At 31.7% G+C, this 25,068-nt stretch overlaps 1 protein-coding gene across 1 annotated transcript in view; it reads left to right on the top strand.

Moving 5' to 3' along the window:
* The window catches only part of LOC130442824 (protein slit), a 601,470-nt gene that overhangs the window by 19,094 nt on the left and 557,308 nt on the right, over positions 1 to 25,068 (top strand). Inside the window, exon 2 of the mRNA XM_056777183.1 lies at positions 2,101 to 2,406. Within this exon, the coding sequence (XP_056633161.1) occupies positions 2,204 to 2,406 (203 nt within the window). The 5' untranslated portion in view covers positions 2,101 to 2,203. The remainder of the gene's footprint in view (positions 1 to 2,100; positions 2,407 to 25,068) is intronic.

Raw genomic sequence — 25,068 nt, 5'->3', positions numbered from 1 at the left:
TAGTTTCGGGTTTATATGCATAGATCCATTATTTGACGCCTGTCACGATTTTATAGTCGTCTTTTGACGCACCGCGATTGATTTTCTTAAGCATTTTTTCGTACCAATCGTCACGAACTTTTTTTTGTCAAATTCTGCGATATCCAACACGAACAAATCTTTTCGACAACATGTTCATGCAATATTAAATGTATGCGAGTGGAACTGATGCCCAAGACTGACTCAATTTCACAGTATGTCATATGCAATATCAGTTTACGCACAGTATCAATGATTTTTGGTAGAACAGCCAATGATGGTCGACCCTTTCGATATTCATCCTGCAGCGAAGTGCGACCACGATTGAATTCGTAAAACCAGCGAAACATGTTGGGCAGAGATGGTGCTTTATCACCAAAAGATGAAGCACGTTGAACGGTATACTGCTGTTGATTTAATCCACTTCGAAAGTCATAGAAAATATTCGCGATTTGATTAATTTTTTTGACCAAAATGAATGTTTCAAGTATCTATAAAGAACTCAAATAGCACTGGTATGACAACATGTTCTGAGTACGTTTACCATTAAAAATGTCAAACTTTATAATGGCAATGTCTGATTTGACATATTCATATTAGTGTTGCCATATCTCAAAACTTGAGTAGCAACCTTGAACAATCGGAAGAAATGTCATTGCCAATGTTCTGTATAAAAATAATGAATTAAACGCCACTTTAGCACCTATAAATTAGCTTCCTCACTTTATCCTTGAAAAAGGTTAAAATGTTTGTTTCCAATAAAAAAAATGTAAACACAACAATTAGTAATACATTTCGTTTATAGAAACAATTTAAAAATAATTTTTAACCATATTGTTTCACTAATTATTGTTAATCAAACAACTGTATTCGAATAAATTTTATCAACATAAAATGACTACTCAATTTCATGCGATTTTAGTTTTGTCAGCATATTGATACAAAATTTAATTCAAAAGTGCAAAATGCATTTTTTGATATGAGTAAAGATAAAGCATTGTTGTTGACATACTATCCAGGATGTTTATAATGAAATCTCAGTTTAATCATTACTTACCTGTTATATAGCTTCATAATAAGTGTCATATCTAAATACAGAGGTTTGGATAAATTAGGCAACAAATTTGCATCAAGAAAGAGAAAAAAATGCTGCGTCAAAATGAATTTATTAAAATAAATTACAAAAGGGATTCGAAAAAGTGTTCAAGTGTTCAAATTGATGCCCATCTTTCTTGATCAATGGCAACGTTTCTCAATAGATAAGCAGGTCCGGCAAACCATGTCAAGATGTCCACTTCTTTAATAGCAGTTCGGAGATCGGGAAGGATGCGTCTTCTTGCAGATTTGGTAGCGCCGAATTCGGAAATTGTTGTTGAAGTTCAGTAAACATAGTTTCGTTTGGTGAAATTTGTTGCAAAGACAAAAAAAATGTTGTCTTGGTTATAAAGCTTGGTTATAAAAGACCAAAAACTTGTATAAGCTGTAATAATATTTGAAATGACCGTACTAACGTTTGCATGACATAAAAATAGACTATAGCAAGTAATTGTTTACGTTGACCAACATTTTCAAATTTTGGTTAAGCTGTAGTACAAACTCATCTCCGGTTTTGTGGGATTTTTCGCAGATCAGATATTGTTAGAAATGTTTTTCTCGGCATTAACCTGAATTTATTCCTGTTAATCCAAACGCTTTCAACAGTATTCTTTAGATTCGAGTGCTTGCCCTTTTTTTCATCGAGTTTTCTTGAATTCGTTTCGACCTTTCTGTTTGGAAAAATCCTGCGAAATGTGAATAATTGAAAACCACCTGACCCCGTTGTTTTCCAAGTGTTAAACGGCGATTAAATATTCAAAGGGTTGTAACTAAGAACGCAAAGGTTCTGAAATATTCAGGGAATAATTCGCGAGATAAATTTTTAAACAATATATATTCCCAGTTTCCCGATGTTCGAACAAAAAAAAACACTGACCATCTATTCTCTTCGCTCAGTTTTTTCATTGTTTTCTGACCGTAAATTATGATTACACATGCATTCATTGTTTTTAATAATAGAGACTGAAATACGTTTTATTGTTACAGATATAAAGTGAATACTATTCTTGAAACTTATTCGTATACGTCTTGAAATAATAAAATAACAAAGAACAGGAAGAGTATATTTTATTAAAGAAAAAACACCACAATGCGGGCGCCCACAACAGTGCCGTTCATAGTGTGCCTACTTTTGGCGATTATTGTTATCACTGTTGCCGATGAGATGGCGCATTTATCGTTCGGAGGACCGAGATGCCCTCGTATGTGTTCGTGCGCTGGCACCACCGTCGACTGCTCTAGAAGAGGACTCAACGCTGTTCCCAGGAATATCCCTTTGGACACTGAAAGACTGTAAGTAATTCCTTTTTAGATGTGTTCAATCTTATTTATTTATTATAATGTCCCTATTGGAATGATCTAACACTCCTTTAGACCAAGTATGAGGGTGGTAGAACTCGATGTCTTCTTATATTTTTATTTTCATCTCATAAAAACCTAAGAAGATATAGTTTTTAAAATTATTTTAGAAAAATTAAACAATAATCGTAAAAAGTAACGTACAATCTCTTATCACTAATATTATAAACTTGATGAAATTCCTATCAACCCGCGTGTAAAACAGCGTCGTGAAGACATTTCCATCGAGTGTTTGGCAATGATTCACAGAAATAAATATGATTTTTTGCGCCAAAGGAAAAACTATCAACGGCTAATATTAGGCTAACTTATTGCAACATTTGAGCGAAGAAATCAAGTAAAATTGGCCGCATTTGGCTAAGAAGAAAGTATTGTTTTATCAAGGCAATGCACCAGCTCACCCATTCGCTATTTCAATGGCCAAAATTAATAAATTGAAGTTTTAATATCTACCTGATGTAAACTATTCGTTAGATTTAGCCCCCTCGGATTATTTTCTGTTTACAAACTTAAAATAATCGCTTTTTTTCGGTAATAAAAAGACAACTTTTTGATACAGAGTAAACGTTCATTTTGGCTCTGCAGTATTAATCAGTCTTTACAATTACGGATCTCAAGTATAAGTCAGATAATTCATGACAAATATTCCTTTTTATTTTTATGAGCTCAAAGAATAAGTTTAGCAAACTGTTTCCTAAATGTTCATACTAAGAACGTGCACTTCATTATTAAACAATATTGAATAAATAAACTCCAAATATCAGTTTACATTGTTATATTTATTACCCGGTTCGTTTTTCTTCAGAAAAGTCTTTCAAAAAAATTTTTTTTCTAATTAGAGTAAAGACAAATAGTTTTCAAAAGATGCCTGTCTTGTTCCTTTACTTGCCTACTCAGTAAAATTATCTTCCGACTGAAAACGCTAAAACATCTACTACCTCGTTATTGTCTCTAACTAGAACTCAAATATTTACGAGTAAATTTTCAAGAAAATCAAGTTCTCGTACATTACGTACCGGATATCAGATCAGAACTTGAAACTTTGGAGTAAGAATAGTAGTTGTGAATACAGTTTTTAAAAATACAGTTATTTTGGTTACGCAAACAGATAAGTCAGTCGATTTAATATATAAAATATATAAAAATCATAAATCCATCTCGATGAAGCTTTTATAGTGTCATAGCAATAATATTAATATTTCTGGAACAAAAATGAGAAAGTAGCTCACGATTTGTTGATAGATGGCTATTACTGTAGGACAAAAATTCAAAGTTTTCAATGGAAAACCAGTGAATCACCTCGCACTAGAAAGACCCACCGAAGTTAAACATTAAGGTCATGATTATGGATTTCTTCGACTACAATTAGAGTTCGTTCCAAAAGAACAATTGTGAACTTGTGGAATGAAAACTTATAAGTTGAAGTGGATGTTTTCTAAACAAATACTTCAAAAACCGTTAGGAAAATAAATCTTTTATACCCAATTCAATGTTTGACACTTTACTGTCTCATATTTCTGTAGGCATTCATCAGAAATTACAAGATATATTAGAGGAATCCTTATCTTTCATTAGACCATTAATTTATAAAATTTTCTAACTATCATGATAAAAAATCACACTGTATTCAAACAAATAATTATTTATATTGAACATTTATAATATCTTTAAAGAGGCTATCATTTCGCCACAGGTATTCCTAAATCTTGGCCCTTTTTCTAAACTCTTCGATAGATAGCGTCAGGTATGCCACCAATTGCTTGACAAATGTACTCTTAACCACGGGCAAACACAGTTAATAGTTATTGAATTGCGGCGCGAGTTTCTAAAAAATTGAGCCCGAACCTTTAGAGTAAAAACGTCTTTGGTGTTTCAATTTAGGATTATTCATACTCCAAAATAGGAAAATTTGATATGCCCATATAAGTAGAAAGGATACAATTTTAAGTCCAACTTCAATATCCAAGAAAAGTTGTTCAGGGTGGTTTCAAAGTATCTGAATGCTTCTACGTAGACGAATTGGATTCCACATAGATAAGTTGAGTTGCTCCACGGTCTCTTCGCTTTTTCTGTCTGCTTCGTGGCCGCCCTGTTTGTTTTGTTAATTAATGGTACCGAATACTTCCTCCGCGGGACTTCTACTCTAAACTGGTTAAAAAAAGTGTAGCAATTTATGGTCTTCCTTTTATTATCAGTTGTGATTTTGAGACCCTGATATAGTAGCTGTTTTTGTATAAAACGATGGAGCAATTATTGATGCTCTTTGCTGAGCTCAGCAAATCAACAGCAATTCAACAATCCTCTACGAAGCTCTAGTCTGGAAAGCAGAAACCCACAAAAAACTGTACCGGAACGTCTCCACGAGTACTCGCCAACTGACCACCTATAGATTTTCTAGTCACAGATCGACATAAAACGTACTTAGAAACCGACAAAACTACGGCTCGAAATACCCGCATGCTTAGATAGCAACAGCATTAGGAAAACAAAAAGAAATGGATGAGATCACTCATTTAAAACTCACCTGAGAGGATCAACAGACAACACTGTATCGTTTCCACGTCACTCTGATAACGACAACGCCGATCATACACTGTTTCTCTGTCATCAGTGGAACACATCCTTTGTGGGAGAGATAACTCACTGTTGACATCGGACTACTTTTGCCGCGATGATGATATCCATGGAATAAAGAGCTGACTTTCAATAAAGAGACTCAACAGTAATATACTGAAACAATATATTAGACAACCTGAAGTTTTGATGCTTACGCGATCCCAAAGGTTCATAAAGGTGGAAGCAGAAAGAGGTGTAGGGCACCCCTCTAAGCGAGACGCGAGTCCCATACATTGTACGTAAAAAGTATTTGCAAATCTCCTAAAAAAATACTCGTATGTCATTCTAGTATATTAATATATTTTCCTCTATCATTTAGCATTTAATATGCATTATAGGTGGTTTTTGAAAAAGTTTTATATCCTTTTCGATAGTATAGCAGATAATTTGTTTCTTTGAAGTCGATTGTAGTTACTCGTATGTGTTTTTTGGTTCAATTCTTGCTCTATTTGCCGATAAATGGAAGGTAAATAATTGAGATATTTTAAACAACAGTACGGTTTATTTCTTTCATATATATTCGATTCATGTAAATCGGATTCATATAGAATCGATTCTTTTATATTCGATTCATTCCTTCCATATAAATCAGATTTATATAGAATCCATTCATATAAAATCGAGTCACATGGATCGATTTCATATAGATTCGGTTAATACAGATGTAGTTTCGATTCACATAGATTCGATTCGTATGAATTCTTTCATATAAATTCATGAATTGATTTCTTATAGATTCGGTAAATACAGATATAGTTTCATTTTATATAAATTTGTTTCATGCAGATTAGATTTACATAGATTCGATCCATATGGGTTCTGTTCAAATTGGATTCGATTCATACAGATTGTGTTCACATAGAATCGATTCATATATGATCGATTCAAGTAGATTCGGTTCATTCACTCATATATATCAGATGTATATTGGATTCATCCATATAAAATGCGGCCACAGCAATTGATTTCAAATAGATTCGGTAAATACAGATACAGTTTCAATTTACATAAATTTGTTTCATGTAGATTTGATTCACATAGATTCGATTCATATGGGTTCGGTTCATATGGACTCGACTCATAAACATTATGATAGAATCGATTGAAGTAGATTCGGGTCATTCCTTTCATATATATCCGATTTATATTTAATTCATTCATATAAAATCGGGTCACATGAATTGATTTCATATAGATTCGGTTAATACAGATATAATTTCATTTTATATAAATTTGTTTCATGTAGATTTGATTCCTATAGATTCGAGTCATATGGGTTTGGTTCATTTGGATTCGATTTTTAAAGATTGTGTTCACATAGAATCGATTCATATATGAATCAAGTAGATTCGGTTCATTCCTTTCATATATATTCGATTTATATTCTCATTTCATATAAAATCGGATCACATAATCGGTTAATACAAATTGGGATCATATAGTTTCAATTTATATAAATTGGTTTCGTATAGATTTGATTCATATAGATTGGTTCCATGTAGATTCAGGTAGATTGGGTACATACAAATTTGATTCAAACAGATAGTGTACAAATAAAATCGATTCATAGATATTCCTTTCATTCATTTTCAATTCAAATAGATTGGAATCGTATAGATTCGGTTTGTAACGATTAGGTTTATATAGATGTGATTCATTCATATTCTGTGGATATAGAATTGATTTATATTGATTGGATTCAATTATGTTCGGTTTCAATTCATACAGTCTAGATCCATCTAGGTACGGTTCATATAGATCTGATTCATCCAGGGTTGGGATGATACAGATTGGATTTATATTGTTACGTACTGGACGTGGGCTTATTTATTTATTTTAAATTTATTAATGAGTCATCAATGAAGGACAATAAATTAGAAAAAATTTCATTTTGTGTCCATCTTGTTAGAATTTCTATCGAATCTGTTAAGTTCTACGTCTTTCCACTCCTACACATTTGAATTTATAGTAAAAACTCCTTTTTTGAATTTAGTTTTCGTTTTGATTTCCATTTCCGTGCTTTTATTCAAAACGAGTTATTTTATTAACTTCTTGCTCACATATTTTTTCTCTGTCAGTTCCTTATATTTTTATCCTTAGCATGAACTTAAAATGAAAATTTTATCAAAGTTCGGCTCTGTCTTTTCCAATCTTATAACAGCTTACAGTATATATTATATTTATTATTTATATAATGGATCAGACTCGGATGTTAACCAATATTGGTTTAACAGGATGTTTTAAATAATTACTCTAATGAGGCGCTGTTAGTGCTAAACGATATTTTAAATTTTATAAACGAGGCTTTAAAGTGAAACAGACGTGTTACTGTGAAAAAAGTAGCTCTTTTGTCCTCCGTTTGTTGACGTGCAATTTAGTTTAATTTCGAGTAATAATTATTCTTTTTTCACTATTTTAAAAGCGCTGATGGGTTGTAAATATCTACGTTAAAATAATTCAAGATAACTTCAAAGTCAGATATGAACTAGTTTCAATAACAACGAACAAGAATATGTGCGGAAATTCTTTCCGAATTATACTAAAACTTTTTGAACGAAAAAGGTATTATAAAAATAAGCGAATCATATTATGAAACACGTCTGGTTCACATTTACAAAGGAATTAGAAAGTTTAAAAAGAATCCAACGTATTCCGTATAAAATGAAGTTCGGCACGTCGTCTACATTTAGAGAAAGACCCCCGTTGATTTTATTGTCCTTTCAATGAGGTCGCATGAGGATTTTTGTAAAATCTATTGGAATTCGATACACGTAGTTTTTCTTCTAAATACGTTACTGGGAATATAATAACGCCTTGATGAGCTACCGCCAACGTTAAACATCACACATCTTGATTTATGTTACATATCAGTCTACTACCTAATCTTGGCACTAAGATTATCTGTAATAACTTCCTCTAACAAATATTACAGATCGCAAAGGCACCGCTCTTTCTTAGAACCAACTCACATAAACATTACATACAACTGTCTGTTGGAACATTCATAATATTGTACTCATTTATACGGAATATGGATATTAAACTACTTCATTTGGTCCAAGCACCTTTTGAGCTAATGTTGTTGGCAAGGTGTGGTTATTATGTATAGGGTGCGTTTTAATATACCAACACGATCATTTTGAAATTGTTGCTGTTACGATACTTAAGACAAGTAAACAGTGGCGTAGATTATAAGAAATTGTTGTGTTGTCTGCTTCCATTTGTGTTTGGCCAGAAAAGAGATATTTTTGATAGACTTTAGTTTGATAAGGAACTGTTTTTAGAATCCGAATCCACATCATTATTTTCATGTTCCCAAACTGCCCATAAGTAAAGGTCAGATACTATGTGTTGCTGTCTTCTCATTCCATTGCATGCTTCACATTTTGTTGTTAGGATTGTCATGGAAGCTATTTTAAAGGCAAAAGTTTCGTAAGATAAAAGCTGTGTGACTTAATCAGTTTTGGGCGCGACTTTTAGGATCAAGATTGGCGAAAAGGTAACATGATTGTCTCGATGTTGTGTTTCATTTTCATCGAGATGAACGAAAACGAAATCCAGGCCTCGAAGTATTTCTTCCATATACTGATGAAAGAATCGAGCCGCATTACGTATAACCTAAAAGTCATGTACAGGAATTTCTAAAGGCCGGATGACGGTTTATGTCTTCCCCAGCGACAACAAGCTTCAATGAACTAGATATTCGAGTAGATTTTCTTTCTGTGCAGAGAATATGATGATTATAGCAGACGGGATATTCATCGGGTATTGAGAGGGCTCTAAGTTGGTGATAGCCACCGCGTGGGCGTCAATCCCCCCTAAAAATCGATGCGGTTCCCGCGCCCAACTTCTTTCCCAATTATATATTATTTTGTGGTGTGCATTATTGAGATACTATGCCCAAAATTTATTTTTTAATAATGGTTGCAGTATCGGTATTAAAATAGAATGTAATATAATCAGGAGGAGAGGGAAATGAATTTTGATTATTTACTAATAAAAATCAATAGTTATAAAGGTTAATATGCACTAATACGAGATTTTTGAAATTACACATCGTCGTCATCCATCTCTGTCTCATCATCATCATCATCATAATCGTTAACATCATCATCAGTATTCTGCGAAGAATTAATCAAGTTCGTTAATTTCCCTGGTATCCTCTATCCTCTCAGTATCGTCTCCTTCACCAGTATCAAGAGTTTCAGACGGTTCGGACACTTTGTCACAAAGGTGGATTTTTCTTTCTTCCAACCCCATTGTTCCGGTGCAATTGTTTCGTTCGGAATTATGAGATAGGCATTACCCATGAAATGAGACCGTGAGAAGTGTTAGTACAGTTCTCTTTGACATGGCGGTAACATTGTAGAATCAATACATGTCGAGTCAAATTTCTCGAACCTTTCTTTTGCGATTACATTCGACATACAAAGTCTTCCAGTACATCAAAAACCTTTGGTCTATCCATCGATTTGTCAGTCAGATCGGAAAACGCAATTTGGAATGATTCGCATTTTTTCAAAATTGTATAGGGTCAAAAAAATTCGAGTTTCTCAGCGAGTTTGAACCGTAACGTGATAATTTTTATTAAATTGGGGTAGAATTTGAAAATAATTTAATGACATACATAAAATTAGCCTCAACTTGTAAACTTAACAAACAATCGTGTATTTGTTAATATTTTCCGACAAAATAATTTCTGCCGAGGGTTTATTGTCATCCAAAACTTCTGCTATCACGCACAATTCTTAGTTAAGAGCTAAAGAATGTTGGGAAAAAAGTTGGGCGCGGGAACCGTATCGATTTTTCGGGGAGGTTTTCCGACACTCTTCAATCGCCTCTGCCAAGGGTTTTTTGTACGATTAAACTTCTGCCATTACTTTACCGCTGTTATTTGAGACCATTTCTAAACAATTTTACGTGGAAACGATTTTTCTCTTCAAGTCTTACAACGTGGAAAACCGGCTGGCATTTTCATACGCAAACGTTTTGCATCGGCAGGGTAGCCATTTAATGATGTACTAGGGTTTTACTTACAACTTTCAGGCTCTGATTTTGGGAACCGTTTTGAGCCGTTTTTATCTCCGTCTAGAATTACAGAACTAACAACGTTTTTGTTGTTTTATCCAGCTGAATGATATTCTTCTATCCACTTTCCTATTGCGGTTGTTTTTTTTATTGAATTCTTGTTGTCACTCGATAATACTGCAAATATCTTCTAGAAATTATTTATTTTTGGTTCTACTAGCTGTTTTAGAAGATTTTTTTTTCGCCTTAAATTCTTCCCAGATTTCTTTTTTAGAAAGTGATTGATTATTAATTGAAAATTTGGTTTCTATCGACGAATTTTATAATCTCTCTCGATATTCTCATCTATTCTTTTATGTTTAAAACATCAAAATTATGATTTTTTTATTGCAATTTTAATACATTCGTAAAACTTTTTCTAATAAATTATAAAGGTTTGCTTCCCTATAAATTTTTCTTGTTACGACTGTCCCATATTTTCTTCTGCATAATGTTACTGTCCAAGATATTAATGGTGTGCATGAAAGGCATAAACCTCGAAAAGTTTTATGATGTCTCGTAACTTATTTAAATTATTCTAAAAGTTGGAAATTGCTCAGCGAGATATACTTGAAGTTCATTGCTTTGCTATAAATTATGGGTAAGAAAGAAAGCTGTAATAATTGTATAATATTTCTGAAATAATTCAAAAAACAATTACCAGGTGTATTTGACTTGTAGTTTATCATTATTAATGACGAAATTGACACGAGAATCAAATGGAAAATTTTACTAAAAGGGAGTTGACGATTAATGTTTCAAGTTTTCGAACGAGCACGATCTGATTAGACGAAAGCTATTAAATGCGACAACACCTTCGAATGTAAACCAAATTCGATAATTAAGGACCAGTTTAATTAACTTGCCTGTCGATAGATTCGACCGCTCGTTCTTGTCCGAAACGTTGTTTCCCACCTAATCTGACAAGACTCATTATCGAATTAGATGTTTTGAGTTTACTTGGTTATTGTTGTTTGAAAAGTATCATACATTAATTTTCTGATATTCGTATCAGAAACATTTGATTCAAAAAATGATTACAGTTAATTTTTGTTAAATACAAAATTTCAAATGATCATTTTTGATATTATAGAATAGAATAAAATGAATTTTCAGTAGTTCTTTTAATGAATTTGATTGTTAGTTGTAGATTAACTAAACAAAGTATCCGAATGTCGCAAAAAATCAACACAAGTTAACTTTTTATTACGTTTTGTATGACATTAAAACATAAACTATCTAAAATATTTATTTAAAATTGTGCACTAGGTCTGTCGCGATCGAAACTCCTATTTCATTCGACTCCCCGCTGGAACGTTGAGTTTTTATTTTGTTACCTTATCGACTTCTGAATTTATCTACAAAAAGCTTCTTGATACACAGGGGCTTCCTTGAGTATATGATTTCGAAATAGAAATGTAAATTTGACACAAGAAGTAAAGTTATTAGAAAGGTTTAGTGTCTATCCAACCACAATCTACTACATTATGAAGGTTGATCTATGAGTCCGTTCCCATGAAGCGTTTTACAGCGGCATTGCCACTTTTACGAGAAAATTTCTAACAAAAAACGAAGAAAACGCAAATTTTGAGTTGACGCCCATCTTCTTTATCGAACAGATAAAGGTCTGCATCACAACTTGTACTTTGGGACGCTGAGGATAACTTCTTTATTCATTTTTAGGGACTCTTTCCATTCCATTTCGTAGGAATAGTTCTTCTAATATGTTTACTCCCTGTATAACATTCGGTAAACACCTCACAAACCGTCAGTTCACGTGGACTCATCACCTCTACTGTTTACCAATGAAAACATTGAATCGTAAACATAAATGCATTTCCATTGGCCGAAGCTGTTGGAAGGCGTATGTACACAATTTTTTTGAAATATTCCTGCTGGAGAGTCTGCAGTAAGCAGTGGCATGGCTTAGTGAGATTTATGCAATTCATAAATTTGTTTGAATAAATAGAAAAATGACGTTCTTTAGACCATGAGCGAATGAAGACAATTTACAAAACCAAAATACATGTAAAGTAAAACGCTTAGTGAGAAGAGACCCCACTTTTTGACAATAATAATAATGTGTCTATTAGAACCTCAGAAGTTTTATGTAATTATCGCACTTCTTTAGTTTATAGTTAGTTATATAAAATGTCTAAAATTCTGTTACAATCGTTTTCTCATCAAAACATTACATAAATAATAGCGATAATTTGAGTCAATAAAAATAATCAATGGTCGTCTCAAGAGATGCACGATTTCCGTTTTTGTCTAGGATGCCACTGTAATAACAATAACGTTCTTTCTCCCAGGATCGGACTGATAGATAAAAGATACTCTAGGGTATTGCCATTCATAAATCAACCACCTCCTACATTGAATTCGTAATCTTAATGAGGGTCGATTTTGGGGTAAATATATGAACAGTCAGGTTATGAAACCAATAGATTGAGGTTCAATAACAGAAAAAAAATATTAGAAATTATATTTTGGGGAACAAATGGTTCAATCGAAAATTCAGTTTCTGTAAGAAATAGCTTTGTTTTAATAATTTAGTTAATTCAAAAGTTATTACTAAAATAAAGTTTATGATGCATCCAGTCTAATTCCATTTTGTCTCTGAATTATGATTGCGTATTAAGGAATGAACAATTCGGGATAATGCAAAACATTTATTTTAAGTTTCAGGAGACAAACTCGATATGAAAATTACAACATTTAGAACTGAAAATATGAGAATAATAGACAGTTATTAAAACAGGATGACAAACCTATGAAATTATAGGGTTATGATAAAGTAATGGCTAACATTCATAAAACGTACAATGTTCATTTTTGAAACAAATATTTCTCCGCGTCTTTTGACGTAAGTTAAACAACTAACACTTAAAATAAGAATAAGTTTTTTGACATTATTGTTGTTTTCGTGCATTAAAAAATTAGTTTGAGATCGAAATAAGCTTAATTTTAGTGTTAACTTTCAAATTAATTAAACGGTCTACAGGAATTGTCCAAGCCAAGACGATGCTAGACCTTATTTACGTCATCCGCGGCATTATACGACTCATTTCATGTCTAATTCGTTCCAATTAATCTTCCAAATTTTCTGATAGGTTAACGTAGATCCGAATATCAAGGAGGGTAAGATCAGGTTGCCATTCTATTGATTCACGTCTTTCAATGTACCTCCTTTCATAATGGTTATCCAGAAATCTTTGAACGTAAGACCATAATTTGGATGTGCACATTTCTTAGAACCAAATACAAGTTTTCTCTATTATTTCAAACCGAAAATTCCCGCGAAAGACATAAGGACCAATGTATCTTTCCCGGACGATTCCTACCCATACATTAATTTTTTTGGGCGCACTTTGTTTTGTCTGAATACATAATTCCAAACGTCTATCTGGATGTTGTACGTTGTATGAGTGCAGTTTTTCTTTTTACAAACATTACTACAATCGACGGACTACCACGTTGATGTAAGGCAATTTCTGTTGCAGTTAAATAACCTACCATCATTAGAATTTCTATCCTTTCTCGTTCAATTATAGAAGCCATTATAATTGGTATGTTGCATTTGTAACACTGACATTAACAATCAGTTGTCTTATTGAAACAATGGAAAAAATAGATTTTTATTCTTCTAATTTTTTCATTGGTTTTAGATTAAATCTATCAGGTATGTTTCTTGAATTTTGTACTTTACTTTATCAAAATTCTGTACAAGGAGGAACTTGAAATAAAAAAGATTATTGAAAGGTTAAAATTATTTATTGATTTGAAATTATTGTTCAGGATATAAGGTAGTCAAAATAAATAATACAATAATAACTAACTAACCAATGTCTAGTATCGTTAACTTGATTTTAATTTACATTTAATTATAAAGTATTAATTTTAATGCTTCTAAATGTTGTTGATTCTGTTTTAAAATTACTTTTTTATATAATTTTTGAAACATCGATAAAAATTCGTTCCTATGAATGAGAACATTTCTAAAAATTCTCTTTTGGATCTTTATAATTGAATTTATGTTTTTTTTGATATTTCATGGTTCGTTAATGCAATTTTTGTATCGTATTAATGACCTTTTAGTCTATTTTCTAAATATTGAGATGTTTGCCCTATGTAGACAGCGTTACAATTAGTAAAAGGCACTTGATATATAATATTACTTCTTTTGGTTTTTTGGTGTTTTAGATTTTAATTTAGTGAAATATTTGGAAAACGTATTTTGTCCTTCATGACTTATACTAATATCATATTTATTAAAATAATTTGATAATTGTTGGGAGAGTCCTTGTACATACGGTAAGGAAAAATGTTTTATGTTTTGATGTTTCGTTCCTGTTTTTTTTTAATTGATTGTAGTTTTTGCTTTTTGAATAGCTGAGCATCTAAAATCTGATTGATCTATCAGCCAAACTTATTATCACTGATCTTTTTTGTAACCACGAATTGAAGTTTAAATATCTTGAAGACCAAGTTGTTATCGTATACCATTCTGTTCTTATGTTATTGTTAATTTTATGTAATGTGACATCAAGAAACTTGATTTCATTATACTGTTCGATTTCGATTGTGAATTGAAGTTTTTTTATGGTAAGAATTGAATTTTTTATTTATGTTGAATGGAATATTTATATCACGTTTGCTTAGTACAGTTTCCTCGAGATCTTCCATTACAAATTGTGCCATAACATTTGAAATGGAAGCTGCCATAGCACAACCATCAATTTTTTTGTATATTTCATTTTCATATTTAAAGTAAGTTGTTGTAAGTGTGAGTTCTACAGCTTTTATAAATTCGTTTTGAGGTATTTCTGTATATTCTTTAATTTTGTGCCATTTTTTCATAAATAAATTTATTAATTTTGTTTTTATTTTAACTTACAAATAAAATGAATCCGATTCTGCGCTTCATAGCAATACACTTATAAGTATGAAAAGGAATCATCATTATGTACTATTTGGTTGAAGAATGATGGCTTCGGGCTAGTATTCTAACTTATCGACCGAGTCACACGTAGTCTAAAAGCACACCTTCAAGAGGACTGTTCTTTCCGCAATTCATAAAACCAATTGGATTCATGATCATACGATAGTTACATTCAGATTTTCTCATAGATATCAAAAAGTTTTTAAATAATACAATTTACAAATACAGTGTCGTAACTTATACATTTAAAACTAAATCAAATTTTAATTTTTCACGATAATTTCTTTTTTGATTTATTTGTTAATTAAATAGCAACTTTTGAAAATTTTTGTCTACGTAATTCCATTGAAAATTCAAGCCGTAGCTCAACAGTTCGCCAATCGAGATATGGAGCTCAAGCAAACATTAAAAAAGTTTGTACCAATTAAAAAAAATGTTACCTATTCGATTTACTCGTGCAATTTAAATGCACCATTCCTAATCAGTCCTCTTTAGTTGCCTAAAAGTTAAAACTTCGAAATTAATATAATCTTTAACACAAACAATAAGCTATTATATAGTCCCATGAAATTAGCCCAATGAATTTCATCCAAATGTTGGAAACAATTTAGCAGAGGAAATTAAAAAACCAAATAAAAACACTTTAAGAAACAGAAAAATTTCTAGACATAATAAAAAATCTTGGAAATAACAAGGCTTCTGGTATAGATGAAGTAAAAACTGCAAAATATATTTGCGAACATATAATCGGTCCTTGGGAACATTTTATGAATAATTTATTTAAACTAGGAGTTGTTACAAAGAAAAATTAAGATAGCCACCTCAAAACCGATCTATAAGGCATAAAACAAGAACTCTATGACAATTTACAGGCCGATTTTCTTTCTTTGTCACTTTGTAAATATTATTGGGAAGGTACTCAATGGAATACTTAAGAAAATATCCAATCTTCTCCGAGAGAAGAATTTATTATTATAATAACTAATCAAAATGCTGTTAGAAAATGTATAAATCGCTTGAAAAGGGTAAACTCTTATTATGTCTCTTCCTTGAACTCGCAAATGCATTTGACACCGTGAGCCATTCGCAGTTCGTAGAATTTTTGAGGGAATTTTAGATTCTGAGAAGCCTTCTGGACACTCTTTCATTCCTTACCAAACAGAAAACAACTTTATTGGGCCTGGTGATTGATCCCATCCTCTTTACCTTTTATATAAACAGTATAAAGAGATTCAGAACTTTTGTAACAACACTGTTATATTTTTTACTGCTGAAACTTGGGAGAAACTCAAAATATTGGTAGAAACAAATTTAAATGCATTTGATTTAATTGTAAAATATGTTTACTATAGTTAAATCAGTTATAGTTAATTATTATGATTGCATTATCTGATTGCTGAATATTTTTCTTTTTAAAACATTCGAATATATTTAAAATAACTTCCTGTGTTTGTATATCTAAATCTTTATTTATGAATCAAATGAATCTCACCAAGCGACGCCACTGTTTATCGCAGACTATCCGGCAGGAATATTTCGAAGAAATTTTCTACATACGCCTTCCGATAGTTTCGCTCAATAGAAATGCATTTATGTTTACGATTCGATGATTTCTTTGGTAACAGTGGAGATGATGATTCCACGTGGACTGTATACGATACTCTCTTCAAGAAACTAAACATTATTCACAGAGGGATATTAAAAATAATGCACTTCAAAAATTATCAGTATTCTTCAGATCTGCTATATGAAAAATCCAAACTTCTAGATATTAACACAAATATACTATTTTCAAATTTGTTCTTTGTGTTACAAAAATAAATAGTCTAAATCAGAAATATGTATTTCAATATAATACTGAAGAAAAATAGTTGATAAAAAATTGTTTCAAATCAACCATCTGCTATTCAACATTATAAAGCTTTTAATTAAAAATTAAATATTGAGAAAATTGAAAAAAAAAACAACAAAATCAACTCTCTTTAGTTTGAAGATTTCATTTTCATTGTATTACATATCAAATTATTTTTTATTACTATTCAATTTATAAGTTAATAATTGCAATGTAGCAGATGACAAAAATCTCAGCGCAACGATTCTGTCTTTGAGATGAACTGTTCTGGCTACATGTCTATCAAACAATTTCAGTTTTTGGAATAAATTGAAATTGCATTGAAATTGAATACACTATTCCTGGTCAAATTTGATAAAATCTTACTAGTTGCTTGAAAGGTGTAACCCATAATTTGATCTTTACAAGATTAAAGTTAATAATATACCTTTTAAACATTGGAACCTTGTATGGATAATAAATCATATACCATTTAAATTTAATTTAGTTTTAAATGTATAACTATAATAAGATAATATAAAAGGTGTTAAATATCTCCGGTCCTTTATAGTAACCTATGGGAAAAAATTAGTAGCTCCGACTTTGTGTTTTCCTTTTCATGGTTAGTAAGATAAAGCTTTTTGAGACTTCCGTTCGACGATGACTTTATAAAAAAAATTACTCTTATCAAAGGAGATTTAATAAGTTGTTACACTGCCGGACTTGAATAGTCTTGTGTCAGGATTAATAATTCTAAAAAGTATTTGTTAGATATGAGATGCCTTTTAGCCTTTCGGAATTGAAAGTTGAGAGAGAGAGGCGTGTCGATCTTTAAAAAAGCTGACTTAAGTGTTTAAGACATACATTCAGGTGATATAAAAGATGGTAAGGTGATTGTATGAAAATATTAATAAATATAAAGCATCAGTCACTGATTATATCTATAATTTACTTTTTATTTCCATCAATCAAAACGAATTTCTTTTGTGAATAAGAATTCTTTTAGTTTTACTATTCGTATATTTCAAAACAACTGAAATTTTGTTGCTCGATCTAAAGTTTGTGTAATTTTAAGCTTTGTTATAATGAGATCAAACCAAAGCACATTAAATCAAAAATTAAATAAAAATATTTTATATTTAAAGAGCAGGTCATAACTCACGCAGAAGAAATTTGTAGCATGACGATAACAATAAATATACATGCGTAATAAATTACAAAATATTAAAGAACACTTCAAAAGAATTAAGAAATTTTCATTAAGAAACTAGAAAATCACTAGAGGGCTTACTCAAGTACCTTGTAGGGTAACCTATTAACAGATCTACAAAAAAATTAGAAGATGGACTCGATACGTTGAAAGTTTGCTGAATGGAAAAGAGGAAGAACCGGAATACAAGGAAGATAGAAGGGACGGAATAGAAAATGTTGAGGAACCAACAGATAAAGAAATCATACAACTGATAGAAAATTTGAAATGCCATGATATTATACGAGGGAATGAGATTCCAGAAGAAGTTATTGAAGATATACAGAAAAGAATATGCCAAATGATGGAAATGAGGAAAAACAAATGCTTGAGATACGGAATATCTTTGAAATGTGTTTAATCAAACTCACTTATGATAACTGTACAGCAATTGCAGAAGAACTAAATATTAAAACAAAACAAATAAACCATAAGAAAAGAGCTCAATGGAGCTAATAATATCATAGGTATAGAAATTAAAAAAAAACATATTCTATAGATAAAAGTTCAACTTAACTGGGTTAATAAAATGAAGTTCAATAGGTATAATTAGAAGTAATACGTTGAGTATGATTTCGGAAACTCAACGAACTCAACTCAACGTCATGAACAAAAGTTAAGCATGTAATTGAAAGCGTCACACATTTAAAAAGGAACTGGGCTGGCGTCGCAAGATTATTAGATAATAGATGGACGAAGAGAATACTAGAATGGCGTCCCAGGGATGAAGGATAGAGAAATAGGAGACGATCGCTGATGCGATGGACGGACGATTTGAAAAAGATATTTCGAGCATCGAGCAAAATGATCTTAAAAGAGGCTTATGTACAGCAGTGGAAAAGACAGGCTGCTAAATGATGATGATTACGTTAGATATGGTTATGACCGAGATCGAAGGAATAGAAAAGGATGAAAAGCAGCCAAAACTATTGAGAAATTTAGAGAAAAATAGTATCAAGTATTGGATGATTTAGTCATTAAGTCAGGTCAATGGAAATGGTATAACCAATTATTTTGTTAAGACAATAAACCTTTTTATTCATTTCAGTTTCATTTCCTTCAATTTTTCTATCATTTATAATAAGATTCTAGTCCACATTTATCAGAAATATACTAGAATTTATAAATTATTAGCGTCATTATTATTATTAAAACAACTTTTCACAACAATTTTCTTATCGCTCAATGGCATATAATTTGAAGATTTTGCATTTAATTTTCTCGAATATTTTGCATTGTTATGATTTTGGTTTGTAATAACAAATAGATTTGAACATGAAATGTTACGGTAGATCTTGTACGTTGAAAATTTGAATAAAAAAATTAATCTCACCACGATGGTTTTATTGTCCATTGCCCTATACCTATCATTCAAAATTTTTTTAATCCTCAATACAAAAACGGTAGAAATTGGGGTGGAAAACGGTAGATAAAAGGGTACGTACGCTTTTGAAAACTAGACGCACATTGAACGGTACTTGTACAACATGATTAAGGGAACAATAACCAGATATATTAATACACATGTTGAAGGGTGAAATATCACATCTAAATGGATGAATGTACTTTAAATAATATGAAATTTGTTTATAAATATTAGTAAAATAACATTCATTCATTCGATACGTCAGTTAAATAAATTTTCCTCTTACAATTACAGTATTAATTAATTTAGGGATTATTGAACGGAATTATTTCGGTCATAGTAAAAACAAAATTAATTACTGTTTAAAAATCCAGAAATAATTAAAGTTAGTGGTAAAGAAAGGTATTTAAGTAAAATTTTTTCTCTCATATGATATTATGAAAACTTGAAACGCATATCGGGCTAAGTGACAAAATTATTATTTTGAGAACATTATAGCTTTATGTTTTTTCAGTTTATTCATCTTTTAACCCGGGAGAACTTGTTAGAATTTCCGTCACAGCAGAACTCGCTAGTGAGAATTTCTCTCACAGTGTCTCATTTAATTAAGTTCACCGTAAATTAATGTATTTAAATATTTTATTCCATTTTGTGATGTTTATCTATAAAAAGAATGTGATATAGTTTATATACTAATTAAATTTTTTAATCCAAATGTATAAATTGTTTAAATATAGTTGAAAAAAACAAAAATATAATATCTCAACAGTCATATTTTTCACAAAAAGTTATAAATGTGCAAACAAAATTTTGTTCTACTAGAAAAAGCTTGCTAATCAATATCAGCACATCTTACGCAACTGTGTGTTGCAATTACACACACTTTTTTGATTTTTTTGTTCTTCTTTCACAGCACAGAATTGGTTTTCCATCTGACTGGTATTTTTTTCTTCAGTATTCAATTCAACAATCGCAATTCTTTTCATAGAAGTACAATTTTGAGGTTTCATATTTTGCCGATGTGGTAATAAGGTGAGGTTTCATCAAACTCAGTGCGAGTTCTTTCAAAAAACCCTCCTTTCAATCAAAGTCTGCAGGTGAGAGAAAATCTCACCCAGCGAGTTCTCCCGGATTAAGGAATCTATATAAATATTCATGCATCTATTACGTATGACGCTTCATATATATACAACTAATTCTTTGAAGAATTGAAGTTGTAGTTTGGAAGCTTCTATAAATTTAAAATCATGGGTAGTTTGGACAAGTTTAAAACCGTGAAAAAATGGAAGTAAAATATACGCGTATGGTTATTTTGTGCCAAAACTATTGAGACAAACGTTGCCAAAGTACAAGGCCTGGCTATTAAATAACGAGATTGCGCGCCTAGAGGGCGCCCTAGACGGGCGAAGTATCCAGATATCTTGTCTATGCACGTCCCAAAACACGTTTCCGTCACTATTATAGTAGTTGTGCAGTAGCGATTTGAAACGAACGTGTTTTTTTCTCGTGACGAAAAACAGGAGCGACGTATCAATCTCAAATTTTTCGTTAAAATGAAAAAATACCGAACGTGTGCTATAAATTGTTGCAAGAGGCTTATGGGGACAATTCTTTATCTAGTGCGCGTGTTTTTGAGTGATTTAAGCGCTTTAGTGAGGACCGAGAAAGCAAATCAAAATTCAAGGCAATGTTGATCGTTTTTAACGGTATCGTGATGACTGAATGGGCTCCAGAGGGTCAGACTGCCAATCATACTTACTCTTTGTCAGTTTTGGCAATACTGCTAGAGCGCGCTCGTAAAAAACGGCCCGATTTTGCATCAAGACAACGCACCTGCCCATAACGCCCTATCTGTGGAGCAGTATTTGGCCATCAAGCGCACTCCAGTGCAAGAACACCTGCCGTACTCACCAGATTTGACACCGCGCGACTTTTTTTGTTTCCGAAAATAAAAAAACGTATGAAAAGGTGCGTGACGAGGGGAGGGTAGTGTATTGAAGGGGAGCATTCAAATGTAGAATAATTTTTATAATAAAACCGTTTTTCGTAACTAATCTCGTTATTTATTAGCTAAACCTCGTATTGTAACATTAGAGCAGTCGAAGATAAAACATTTGTCCATTTGTTAAAGGTGAAAGAGTCAGCATTAGCTACAGATTAATAGAATTAGTGCAAGTATCCCTTAGGGAAAGTTGAGTTAGATATTGATCGTATTTTAAGGTTTTAAATACTTTTTTTGTTCAAGTTGGCGATTTTGTGTTTTGGATTATTTATATCATTATATTCTATAAATCACAGGTTTTTTGAAGATATTGAACTAGAAACAGCAAGTTTATTGTAAGATGGATGGATGGATATATTTAAATATGTAATATAATATTTTAATATTCAATTCTTCACAAAAATATTCTTACTCTTTAAACTACTATAATCATTTTACTCCCTTGGGGATGAAGAGATGTGCTGATTCGCCAGATGCTTATTTGCAGGTGGAAATTTTCTTTTTCCCACGTTCTAGATAAGTTAATTTAGACTCTTTCTCTAATTTGACAAAAAGTATCAACAAACTTTTTCGATATTGGAAAACATTGCGGGAATTTATTTTCACATATTTGCAGCACATTACCCGAAAATGTAAAATACACTGTTTCTCTACTTTGATTTTCGTACTTCTTAGTCAAAATTAGTTGCGAATTTTGCAATTTATAGAAACCCCCGAATAAATTTATGGTTATTAATGTTTCAAAATTAGATAAACATCATCCTCTCACCGTTGGTATGGACTCGACCTTGTCTTTCACAATTTTCTTATCGTTGCCTACATATTGCAAACCTTGACTTCTTCTCAGTTTATTTTAAGATTTTCTATAGTTCTTTTATAGTATTTGTAATATTTTCAAACGCAAACGAGCAACGTAAATAAAACTGTCTACTTGAAACGTGAACACCGTACATTTCCACTGACAATAGATGATTTGTTTAGTGGTACATAGCACGTTTTTCATAAAAGATTACTCGAGACTTGACCCCCGCGACATGTTTGATATTGTTTTTGAAATAGTATAGAGAGAAATTCGTTGGATGGAATTTGGTAGGATAATGAAAATTTTTATAGGAAGAGGGTCTGTTGAAGTGGGCCCTGATATAGGAATTGCTACTCTGCAGGGCTTGCTAATTTCTATGGAGGAGGAAAAACGAAAAGAGAGCTAAAAAGAGATTGGGGAACCGGTTTACCAGGTTGCAGGGAAACCGTTGAATGGTTGGTGAATGGTGAATGGTTGCAGGGAAACCGGGGATGGTTGGCTATCGGGGCAGGTAGACTAAGCAGTAATAACTCCACATCGTTACTTGTTTCTTACCAACAAATCACGAGCGACGATTCGTACTTTTTTGTTATTGTGCCTATGGATCTGTTAGAAATAATGTTGTCGTTATGTCAAATGTAAATATGATAGTTTTAGTGTACATTATTGTTTCCATGTTAGTGCCAGAGTTTGTATATGATACGCAGATACGGGGTACATAAAAAATAGTCGGATATTTAGCGATGACGAAGAAAATAAACTAGATGCTTATTTGAAGACGGCTGCCGATAATTATCATGGATTAACATCATAAGAGACACGCAAAAAATCAAATTAATTGCTGGCGAACATAAAATAGTTTAAAGACGGACTATAACCTTAATTAAAGTTCTTTATCAACCGAGAATAGATCTCACATTTAAGGGTGTTTATAATTTAATAGAAAGTTTCCATTATTGATTAAATTTTGATGTTTTATTTTATACCAATTCTCTTTATTCACACTAATTACTGCCTAGGTCTACCTACCCCTTGCTTACGGTCAACTTACCCCGGAGATAGGGTAGGTTAACCAAGCAATAAGGGTTTAGAAAATCAACTAAATAAATATTATAATATATAGGTTATAGATTAGCATTTTAGATGCCTGAATAGTTCTTATATCTGTTTTCTATGTTATATTAACTTAAACATCAGAGATATACGAGTCTTAGTCAAAACTTAGTGAACCATCCCCGGTCTCTTTCACTCATTTCAAGTAAAAAGTTATTCCGGCGCTTAGCCACATATATTAAGTATCAAATCGATGTAAAAGGCATAATGTTAACCCTCAAAAATATGTGTTTGTGGAAAACTTTTCTTCTCGCGTGGATATCATGAAGTTTATTTTAATTAATTATTGTGGGTTTTTTAAATGAAGAAATGATTAATACATCGATTTTAAGTAAGTGTTTCAAGTTTGAAAAGGACTTGAGGTGATAATTTACGTCAAAATCAAAGATTTGTCATGTATAAAGGATTTTCAATAAACCTTTTGGCAAAGGATATTATTAATGTTCATTTTATTGCAGGACGACGCAATAAATATCTTAATTGTATTAGATTACCTACGAGATGTTCTAAAAAACGGATTTATGAATTTCTACCCACATTCTAAATACCGTGGTACTACTTAAAAATAAAGAACAAAGACTTAAATTGTATACCTACTATTGTCTATACCAATAACTCTACTGTCATTCTGAAAATTCAATACCTATTGTATTACTTAGTTATATCCTCCTGTGGGAGCTAATACATAAGATCTATGGATGACAAGTGACATTTAAAGCGGTCAGATTTATAACATACAAGGTGTTCTATCATATAGCAAAATATTTACTTCAAACACAGAAGATTTATCTACGATAATCATAAGTATTTTAGTTAATTACTAGAAAATTATTATTTTTGATAAGATGCATAACAAGATGAAATATTTATAAAAAAAATGTCTTAATACACTTTATCAAATTAATAACCAATTAATTTGACTGTCTCGATTAAAAAATGTTTTTTTGCCATAAAATATTCCTCTAATCCAAAATATTTTATCAATAACATGTTCCCGTTTCCCTTGGACCTAACCTAACCTAACCTAACTCCAAACTAGTTCAGTAGTGCTTTGGAACAGGCCTTCTTATCCTCAACAACCAATTAATTTGACTGCCTCGATTAAAAAATGTTTTTTTGCCATAAAATTTTCCTCTAATCCAAAATATTTTATCAATAACATGTTCCCACTTCCCTTGGACCTAACCTAACCTAACCTAACTCCAAACTAGTTCAGTAGTGCTTTGGAACAGGCCTTCTTATCCTCAATAACCAATTAATTTGACTGCCTCGATTAAAAAATGTTTTTTTGCCATAAAATTTTCCTCTAATCCAAATATTTTATCAATAACATGTTCCCACTTCCCTTGGACCTAACTTAACCTGACCTAACCTAACTCCAAACTAGTTCAGTAGTGCTTTGGAACAGGCCTTCTTATCCTCAATAACCAATTAATTTGACTGCCTCGATTAAAAAATGTTTTTTTGCCATAAAATTTTCCTCTAATCCAAATATTTTATCAATAACATGTTCCCACTTCCCTTGGACCTAACTTAACCTGACCTAACCTAACTCCAAACTAGTTCAGTAGTGCTTTGGAACAGGCCTTCTTATCCTCAATAACCAAT

This window comes from Diorhabda sublineata, chromosome 4 (genome assembly GCF_026230105.1).
Source record: "Diorhabda sublineata isolate icDioSubl1.1 chromosome 4, icDioSubl1.1, whole genome shotgun sequence".
Taxonomy (NCBI): domain Eukaryota; kingdom Metazoa; phylum Arthropoda; class Insecta; order Coleoptera; family Chrysomelidae; genus Diorhabda; species Diorhabda sublineata.
Note: the sequence above shows the minus strand (reverse complement) of the source record. Positions and strands in the feature narration are given on the sequence as shown.